This window comes from Heptranchias perlo, unplaced genomic scaffold (assembly GCF_035084215.1).
Source record: "Heptranchias perlo isolate sHepPer1 unplaced genomic scaffold, sHepPer1.hap1 HAP1_SCAFFOLD_1606, whole genome shotgun sequence".
Lineage (NCBI taxonomy): Eukaryota > Metazoa > Chordata > Chondrichthyes > Hexanchiformes > Hexanchidae > Heptranchias > Heptranchias perlo.
The window spans coordinates 21,195-31,692 of record NW_027138866.1 but is presented as its reverse complement, the minus strand read 5'-3'; the positions used below and the strand labels follow the sequence as shown (position 1 = coordinate 31,692).

The 10,498-nt window shown below is 44.6% G+C and overlaps 1 protein-coding gene across 1 annotated transcript in view; it reads left to right on the top strand.

Moving 5' to 3' along the window:
• Positions 1–527: 527 nt before the first annotated feature.
• LOC137309311 (phospholipid-transporting ATPase ABCA1-like) overlaps positions 528–10,498 on the top strand; it is a gene marked incomplete at its 5' end in the record, with an annotated part of 28,929 nt that continues 18,958 nt past the window's right edge. Inside the window, 5 exons of the mRNA XM_067977562.1 lie at positions 528–622; positions 760–792; positions 3,530–3,635; positions 8,008–8,082; positions 9,888–10,057. Coding sequence (XP_067833663.1) covers positions 528–622; positions 760–792; positions 3,530–3,635; positions 8,008–8,082; positions 9,888–10,057 — 479 coding nt within the window. The remainder of the gene's footprint in view (positions 623–759; positions 793–3,529; positions 3,636–8,007; positions 8,083–9,887; positions 10,058–10,498) is intronic.

Genomic DNA, 10,498 nt, shown 5'->3' with positions numbered 1-10,498 from the left:
CCTGCCTCCAAACTTCTTCCCTCGTCTCCTGAATATACTGATGGTTCCACAGACACCAGCCATCCTCAAGTACCTCACCCAAATGGAACTTCTTCTCCTGTGAGCCTAGATAGTGTAATGTTGAAGGCACGACAGTTGAGCCCAATCCGTCCTCTCCTCCGTGAAATACCGTGGGGTGTTTTATTCTGCTAAAGGTGATATACAAATACAAGTTTGTTGATCCTTTCTTTATATTGTCCATACGTGCTCTTTCTATGAGGAGTCGCTGGACAGCAATCAGGATCAGGAACCCTGGCTATAGGAATTACTGTACATTATGACCCTGGGCTGGCCCCGAGTGCAACCTAGTGTTAAACAGTATGTAAGTTGCTGAACTGAACATAAATGATAGCATTAGAACACAGGCTGGGATTCAGACTCCATGGGTCAGTTGTGATAGTTGCTTCGTGCACAACTGCAGTGACTGTAATGGGGGATAGTATAACATTGCTTTGTGCTGACAATATCACATTGCTATTTTTGAACAGTTGCTGCGGAATACAGGAGACGTACTTCAGAACCTAACCAGCAGGAATATCTCTGACTACCTCGTGAAGACCTACCCCCAGATCATTGGTAAAAGGTACAAAGTGGCGCCAGCTTGGATTAAAACCAAAGTATTTGGCATTAAGCTGGCACTGAATTACTCGACTATACTTTACAAGCCTTCCTTTTTTGTGCAATGTTTATGTAACTTGAACCTCTTGTTCATCTTTGCAGTCTGAAAACCAAGAAGTGGGTGAACGAGTTCAGGTAGGTTATTGCATTCAGTTAATAGCCAAGAGATCTTTGTATGATAACCGGGAATGAGAAGGTTTGCATTCACATCTTGGTTATACAAATATTAAGGAGTATTGTGCACCTAAATTGCCTCGAATAAAAAGAATCTGTACCTCCCTGAGAGTCCCATGGCCTGTAATTTCACATTCAGAGTTCTAACGAATCGAATAACTAGGGAGGTAGATATGGCTTTAAACTAAATAAGTTGGGGGTGGGGGGCGGGAATGGTCCCGGTGGAGAGAAATCTAGAATGCTAAAGAGAAAAGACAAGGAAGCATTGCAGGAAAGTAATTGGAATAAGGATAACCAGATTGTGTCAGGAAAGGACAGAGTGTACAAACAAAAGAGAGCACTAGCAAATAGGGTCCGGGTAAGAAAAAATGGTAATAAGACAAATAGGGCCATAGTACAAAAAAATGTTAAGATGTCTAAAAATGTTTTTCAAAAAAAAGTCAAATCTAAAGGCACTGTATCTGAATACACGACGCATTCGTAATAAGGTAGACAAATTCACAGCGCAAATAGAAGTAAATGGATACGATATAATTGCAACTACAGAGACATGGCTGCAGGGTGACCAAGGCTGGGAGCTGAATATCCAAGGGTATTCGATATTTAGGAAGGACAGGCAAAAAGGAAAAGGAGTAGGGTGGCGTTGTTAGTAAAGGGTGAAATCAGAGCAACAGCGAGAAAGGATATTGGCTCAGAAAATCAAGATGTCGATTCAGTCTGGGTGGAGTTAAGAAGCACCAAGGGGCAGAAAACACTGGTGGGAGTTGTCTATAGGCCTCCAAACAGTAGTGGTAATGTTGGGAATGGGATCAAACAGGAAATTAGAGATGCATGTAACAAGAGTACTAAGATAATTATGGGTGAGTTTAATCTACATATAGACGGGCCAAACCAAATTTGCAATCATATCGTGGAGGATGAATTCCTGGAGTGTGTACGAGATGGTTTTTTAGACCAGTACGTTGAGGAGCCAACCAGGGAACAGGCTATCCTAGATTGGGTATTGTGCAATGAGAAGGGGTTAATTAATAATCTTGTTGTGCGGGGTCCTTTAGGGAAGAGTGACCATAACATGATAGAATTCTTCATTAAGATGGAAAGTGAGGTAGTCCAATCTGAAACTAGGGTGCTAAATCTAAAAGGAAACTACAAAGGTATGAGGAGTGAGTTGGCTATGATAGATTAGGGAGCTTCATTAAAAAGCATGACCGCGGATAGGCAATGGCTAACATTTAAGGAACGAATACATGAATTGCAACAGTTATACATTCCTTTATGGCGCAAAAACACAAAAGGAAAAACGGCCCAACTGTGGCTTACAAAAGAAATTAAGGATAGGAAATGATCCAAAGAGGAGTCATATAAAGTTGCCAGAAAAAATAGCAAGCCTGAGGATTGGGAGCAGTTTAGAATTCAGCAAAAAAGGACCAAGAGATTGATTAAGAGGGGAAAAATAGGGTATGAGTATGTCCTTGTACACCAGTCACTGAAAGCAAACATGCAGGTGCAGCAAGCAGTTAGGAAGGCAAATGGTATGTTGGCCTTCATTGCAAGAGGATTTGAATACAGGAGCAAGGAGGTCTTACTGCAGTTATACAGGGCCTTGGTGAGACCACACCTGGAGTATTGTGTGCAGTTTTGGTCTCCTTACCTAAGAAAGGATACACTTGCCATAGAGGGAGTGCAGCGAAGGTTCACCAGACTGATTCCTGGGATGGCAGGACTGTCCTGTGAGGAGAGATTGGGTCAACTCGGCCTGTATTCACTTGAGTTTAGAAGAATGAGAGGGGATCTCATTGAAACGTATAAAATTCTGAAAGGGCTAGACAGACTGGATGCAGGGAGGATGTTTCCCCTGGCTGGGGGGATCTAGAACGAGGGGACACAGTCTCAGGATACAGGGTAGGACATTTAGGACTGAGATTAGGAAAAATTTCTTCACTCAGAGGGTGGCGAACCTGTGGAATTCTCTACCACAGAAGGCTGTGGAGGCCAAGTCACTGAATATATTTAAGAAGGAGATAGATAGATTTCTAGATACAGAAGGCATCAAGGGGTATGGGGAGAGAGCAGGAATTTGGTATTGAGATAGAGGATCAGCCATGATTGTATTGAATGGCAGAGCAGGCTTGAAGGGCCAAATGGCCTACTCCTACTCCTATTTTCTATGTTTCCTGTATTTCTATTCACTGGTGTCAGAGGATGTCATAATATTGCTAGCGTTCTCTGACTTGGCACAATCTTGGCTAATTTTCATAAAAGTATCTTTTTTTTGTTGCTTTCAAGAAAAGAGAGACCTGTACAGTGGGGATTTCTATAGGGTTAGGATAGTTTGAAAACTTATAACTATTTCCCCCCTCCCCCAAAATGTGTGTAATTATAAATAAAAACAGAAAATGCTGGAAATACACAGCAAACCAGTCAGCATCTAAAAGAGAAAAAACAGATTAATGCGTCGGGTGTTTACCTTTCATCACAATTGAGGTGTACAGTGCAAACATGAACCTTCTTTTCTCTTTCAGCTGCTGACAGCCCTGCTGTGCAATTCTGGCATTTTCTGCTTTTCATCAATATAGTTATAAACCTGCAAGCTGTAAAATTGAAACGTGTTCATGTCATGTGGGGGCTTCGAGGGGAAATAATGAGAGTTGAGCAGAATAAAGAAAATGAGACCCTTCATTGTGCTGATCTGTTATAGGTATGGAGGATTCTCATTGGGTGCACGAAATTCCCAGATTCTACCTTCACTGAATGAAGTTAATGACTCCATTATTGAGATCAGGTCACGACTGAATGTCACAAAGGTATGGAACTGGCTTAAACCTTTGCTTCTTTAAGTTGAGTCTTCCACTGCACTTCTGTTAGATTGTGAGTAACATGCAGTCCATGAGCGTCAGGAATTGGTCAGAACTGCTATACAGACTGGTCTTTGTTTTGTCCACATTAAGATGAGGGCTGTTGGCACTGGGGAATGGAACGCTTTCCCATTTCATATGGTGTCAGCATCACACTCTCCGAGGTCAGGTACAGCACAGGTTAGATACAGCGTATGCTCCTTCCAAGTCAGGTGCATTACAGTTATATACAGAGTAAAGTTTCTACTCAGCCCCAGCCTCACAACAGTGTCCTCTGTTGCACCGCTCTGACATTTTTCTATTTCTCCCACCAGCAATGTTGCTGCCTCTAAGTGAGATTTACATTTGGAATTAGGGCCTTTTTAGTACTGCACTGTAAGCCCACGTCCTGTAGGAACTGGATTGAGACTGTCCAAAGTCATTTTACGTAGGATTCCAACATCCAGCAGACAGATCTCGGGCTCTGGAGTGAATATGAGCGTTTGCCAGCCTGTAAATATTGTAAACTCAGCGTTTCTGAGATAGAAGAGTTTATCAGTTGTATGTTATACTTCTACTGTTGCTTTTTATATATTTTGTTGCCCTAGTCTACTTCTATGGTTTGGGGTTTAAACCTAAATCTGTTCTTAGACATAAATACATTTTGAAACCAATATCCTGGCCTGAAGGTGGCTCGATCAATCTTGTGTTGTACAATTGATCTTAATTGGCGGGGTCCACTCGTTGTATAATTGATGTAAAATATAATCTTTTATATATAAATCTAATGTGACAATGTATAAATATGTGACAGGTATATGCTATGTGAAAATATTGTGACAGGTATATTCTATACGAGGATATTGTGACAGGTATATTCTATACGAGGATATTGTGACAGGTATATTCTATACGAGGATATTGTGACAGGTATATTCTATATGAGGATATTGTGACAGGTATATTCTATACGAGGATATTGTGACAGGTATATTCTATACGAGGATATTGTGACAGGTATATTCTATACGAGGATATTGTGACAGGTATATTCTATACGAAGATATTGTGATGGGTATATTCTATATGAGGATATTGTGACGGGTATATTCTATAATGAAGATATTGTGACGGGTATATTCTATATGAAGATATTGTGACGGGTATATTCTATATGAGGATATTGTGACGGGTATATTCTATATGAGGATATTGTGACGGGTATATTCTATATGAGGATATTGTGACGGGTATATTCTATATGAGGATATTGTGACGGGTATATTCTATATGAGGATATTGTGACGGGTATATTCTATATGAGGATATTGTGACGGGTATATTCTATATGAGGATATTGTGACGGGTATATTCTATATGAGGATATTGTGACGGGTATATTCTATATGAGGATATTGTGACGGGTATATTCTATATGAGGATATTGTGACGGGTATATTCTATATGAGGATATTGTGACGGGTATATTCTATATGAGGATATTGTGACGGGTATATTCTATATGCCACATTCCATAAATCCCAGGTCTGCAACCATTCCTGTCAACTGATAGCACAGGCTGGGACGCCATCAGCTGGTACTTAGCGGTATTGCAGCCTGATTAAAACAATTGTAAACAATTTTACAACACCAAGTTATAGTCCAACGATTTTATTTTTAATCCCACAAGCTTTCGGGGGCTTTCCCCTTCCTCAGGCGGTGTGGAAAAGACAATTTCGAATTCGAAATTGTCTTTTCGAAATTGTCTTTTCCACACTGCCTGAGGAAGGGGAAAGCCCCCGAAAGCTTGTGGGATTAAAAATAAAATCGTTGGACTATAACTTGGTGTTGTAAAATTGTTTACAATTGTTAACCCCAGTCCATCACCGGCATCTCCACATCATGATTAAAACAAGTTTGTGAAATTGGTCAGCACTTTTTATTCCAAATTGATGAAACATGAAATATAACCTTCCTGGAAACAAAGACACTTCTTCTGTTCCCTTACTTGGGACTGTGACTTTCAATGTCCCAACTGTCTAGCCTTTGGCCTTCCATTCACCATGACATTTCTGCAGCTAACGATCTGCTCAATCACACCCTCACCTTCACCTCTGATGCCTTTGTCCCCATTAAAACCATTACTCTCTCACCCTGGTCATTCTCCCTGTTACGGCCCTCATCTTCGCTCCCTTAAGTCCAAGGGACGCAGATTTCAAAGTTTATGGCGGACAACTGGTTTCACCATTCATCGCCAGATCTTGCTGGACCACATAAAGTGCTATCGGTCCTGCTCTCCTCTGCCAAAACTATTCACTATTCCAGGATTATCTTGAATGCGAAGATAACCCCTGGCTTCACTTCACCACAAACCGTCTTCTTAAACCCATCTCCCCTTCCCCCTTCACCCTCACCTCCAACAACAAGTGCGAGGAGCTCATGGACTTCTTTGTCACTAAGATTGAGACCTTCCGTTCAGCTGCCTCTGCTGTTTCCCTCCCTTCTCCTAGCCCATCAAGCCAAACTTCCCCTATGGTTCTCCCCTGCTCTAGCCCTGAACTCGCAAGTTTCTCTAGTTTCTCTCCTATCTCCCTTCATGCCCTCTCCAAGCTCACCTTGACCATGAGACCCACCTCCTGCTCCCTCGACCCCTATTCCCACCAAACTACTGATCACCCAACTTCTCTTCCTGGCTTCCTTGTCAGCTGATATTGTTAACTGTTCCCTCTTCTTCGGTACTGCCCCCCGCCTTTCAAATCTGCCGTCATCACCCCCCTCCTCAAAAAACCCACGCTTGACTTCTCTGTCCTTGCAAACAACCGCCTCATCTCTAACCTCCCATTCCTCTCCAAAGTCCTTGAACGTGTTGTCGCCTCCCAAATCCGTGCCCATCTTTCCCCCGCAACTCCATGTTTGAATTCCTCCAATCAGGTTTCCGCCCCTGCCACAGTACTGAAACGGCCCTTATCAAAGTTACAAATCACATCCTGTGTGACTGACAAATTATCCCTCCTCATTCTTCTCGACCTGACTGCAGCCTTTGACACGGTTGACGACACCGTCCTCCTCCAACACCTCTCCTCCTCTATTGTCCAGCTGGGTGGGACTGCGCTCGCCTGGTTCCATTCTTACCTATCCAGTCGTAGCCAGAGAATCACCTGCAATGGCTTCTCTTCCCACTCGCGCACCGTTACCTCTGCAGTCCCCCAAGGATCTATCCTTGACCCCCTCCTATTTCTCATCTACATGCTGCCCCTCGGCGACTTCATCCAAAAACACAACATCAGGTTCCACATGTACACTGACGACACCCAGCTCTACCTAACCACCACCTCTTTCGACCCCTCCACTGTCTCTGATTTGTCACACTGCTGGTCCGAGATCCAGTACTGGATGAGCAGAAATTTCCTCCAACTAAATATTGGGAAGACTGAAGCCATTGTCTTCAGCCCCCGCCACAAATTCCATTCCCTAGCCACTGACTCCATCCCTCTCCCTGGCCACTGTCTGAGGCTGAACCAGACTGGGACGCCAAGGTTGCGAACATTTGACCCTGAGATGAGCTTCCAACCACATATCCGCTCCATCACCAAGACTGCCTACTTCCACCTCCATAACATTACCCGTCTCTGCCCCTGCCTCAGCTCATCTGCTGCTGAAACCCTCATCCATGCCTTTGTTAACTCTAGACTTGAGTATTCCAATGCTCTCCTGGCCAGCCTCCCATCTTCCACCCTCCATAAACTTGAGCTCATCCAAAACTCTGCTGCCCGTATCCTAACTCGCACCAAGTCCTGTTCTTCCATCACCCCTGTGCTCGCTGACCTACATTGACTCCCAGTCTGGCAATGCCTCAATTTTAAAATTCTCCTCCTTGTTTTCCAATCCCTCCATGGCCTCACCCCTCTCTCTCTGTTACCTCCTCCAGCCCTACAACCCTCCAATATCTCTGCATACCTCCAATTCTTGCCTTTTGTGCACCCCCGATTTTAATTGCTTCACCATTGGTGGCCGTGCCTTCAGCTGCCTAGGCCCTAAGCTCTGGTATTCCCTCCCTGAACCTCTCTGCCTCTCCATCTTTCTCCTCCTTTTAAGACTCTCCTTAAAACCTACCACTTTGACCAAGCTTTATTTCACCTGTCTAATATCTCCTTATGCGGCTCGGTGTCAGATTTTGTTTGATAACGCTCTTGTGAAGCGCCTTGGGACATTTTACTATTTTAAAGTGCTATATTAATGCAAGTTGTTGATGTTGTAAATGTGGTCATTGTAATTGTTTTCATAGTTAATGTGTGTGCCTCTAGGTTTAAATTATTAACATTGAGTTTCCTGTTGATCTCAGGGCAGTTCCACAGACCGACTGCTGGGAAGCATCACAAACTTTATCAAAGGGCTGAGCACAAAAAACAATGTAAAAGTAGGTCTGAAAGATTGTATCGGCCTTTACCTGTCTGTCTGTCTGTCTTTAGTTTTGAGTCCATCACACTTCAAAGTATCAAAAGTGTTTTTTTAAAAAGCCCGTTATTTGCTGCCGTTTTCTTTTGATCTGGAGCCAAAAATTTACAAGCATCTCCCAAATCTACAAGTGTCCTTCCCAATAGTAATCAACCTCAGGATTACAGCAATCATACAATGAGGCCTTAAAAGGAGAGGCCAGATTAGTTGAGGCGAATGGCATAGATGCATTTAAGCGGAGGCATTTAAGGTAAGTGCATGAGGGAGAAAGGAATAGATGGATATGCTAGTAGGCTGGGAGGAGGAGGCTCGTATGGAGCATAAACATCGGCATAGACCAGTTGGCCTTTTTCTGTGCTGTAAAATCATGTAACTGCACCTTTGTTTCGGACTAGTACGCTGTGCGTTACACGGTATTACACTGCTGTAAACCTTGCAATGGTCGACTTGCCGTGAGCAATAACACAGCTCATTTCTCTTAAAATTTTGGAGGCTGGATTTCCTGTTGGGCAGTGAGGTTGTTGCTCAGAGTTTTTATGTGTGTTTTGTATAGTTACACTGTGGTACAGGATTCCTGTGTCAGTAGAGCGGGGCAAGCAAGCATGGGTTGGCTCTGTTACGGCTCCAGGCTGTGTCTATTAGATTATCATGCAGTCCAGGTCCGGCACAGTGTATCTGACTCCATCTGTGTGTTTAAACTGACTGACCCCTGCCAGAACATGCTTGTCTCTGGACGTCAGCCAAGGACAGGACCAGGCTCAGCTGTAATGCCTCCACAGCTGAATAGCCAGCTGACACTGCCTTAGCTCACACATGAAGATTGGTTACTGGGGAAAGCTGCTGAAGGACTGACACAGAAAGCACCTGCTGGAGAGGAGGGGAGGAAAGTGGGCACAGGTCGAAGCAAGTTGATTCTTGGGTATCATTCCAGTGGAATATTGCCTGTGTTATTAGCTTCACTACAATGTGCAGTATGGGTGGCCCAGCTGTAGAGGGGGGGAGGAGAAAGGTCAGGAGAGCAGTAGTGATGGGGGATTCCATAATTAGGGGAGCAGACGGGCGTTCCTGCAGCCGCAGACGTGATTCCAGGATGGTATGTTGCCTCCCTGGTGCCAGGGTCACGGATGTCACTAAGCGGCTGCAGAACATTCTGGAGGGGGAGGGTGAACAGCCAGAGGTCGTGGTCCATATCCGTACCAACGACATAGGTGGAAAGAGGGATGAGGTCCTGCAGGCAGAGTTTAAGGAGTTAGGAAAGAGATTAACAAGCAGGACCTCAAGAGTAGTCACCTCCGGATTACTCGCAGTGCCACGCGCTAGTGTATATAGAAATCAGAGGATAGAGCAGATGAATGTATGGCTGGAGAGATGGTGCAGGAGGGAGGGCTTTAGATTCCTGGGGCATTGGGACCAGTTCTGGGGGAGGTGGGACCTGTACAAGCCGGATGGGTTGCGCCTCAACAGGGCCGGGACCAATATCCTTGCGGGGAGGTTTGCGAGTGCTGTTGGGGAGGTTTTAAACTAACTTGGCAGGGGGTGGGAACCTGAGAGGAGATTCAGAAGGGAGAGTAACAAAGCTGGAAGTGGAAAGCAGAAAATGAGTAAGTGAAATTGGAAGGCAGCAGAAACAAAGGTCAGCAGTAATTCTTATGTCTTGTTTGTCTGTGGCCCAACTATATAATGTTTGGAAGCAACTGAGTTATTTGAATAGGCGACTCGAGTGTACTCCTGATATGACGGAAAGAACCTTTCCTTCCTTTTTTGCAGGTGTGGTTCAACAATAAAGGCTGGCACGCCATGGTGAGCTTTGTGAATGTCATGAACAATGCAGCACTGAGAGCAAATCTTCCACCAGGGAAAGATCCCAAAATGTTTGGGATTACAGCCTTCAACCACCCACTCAACCTGACCAAAGAACAGCTCTCTGAGGTTGCACTGTAAGTAGCTGGTAGAACCTCACGAGTGCTTAAACGGCACCCACTGGCACTGAGCCAGACAGACCGGGGATCCCACCTTTGATCTTGGTCAGTGCAGCAGCTGGCGTACTGCAGTTGGCCCCAGAGAGGGGAAAGGTCAGCCAGGGTTCCTGCTCCTGATCACTCTCCTGTGGCTCTGGGATCTTGAGAGTGTGGGCATCAGGCGAGGACAGTGTTGGGCTCAACTGTGATGCCCTCGACAAGCAAATAGCCCGTTAAGGCTCATGGATGAATAATTGCCATTTAGTGGGTGGAACAAAGCTCCCTCTTCACTGCCCTACACTGTACCTTGCCTTCAACTGTTCATTATTAAATTAGACGCCCACTACTCCAGGCTTCTTTTCTCTATTACCAACTGTCTCCTTAAACCCCTCTCCACTGCCCCTTCCATCCTCTCCTCCA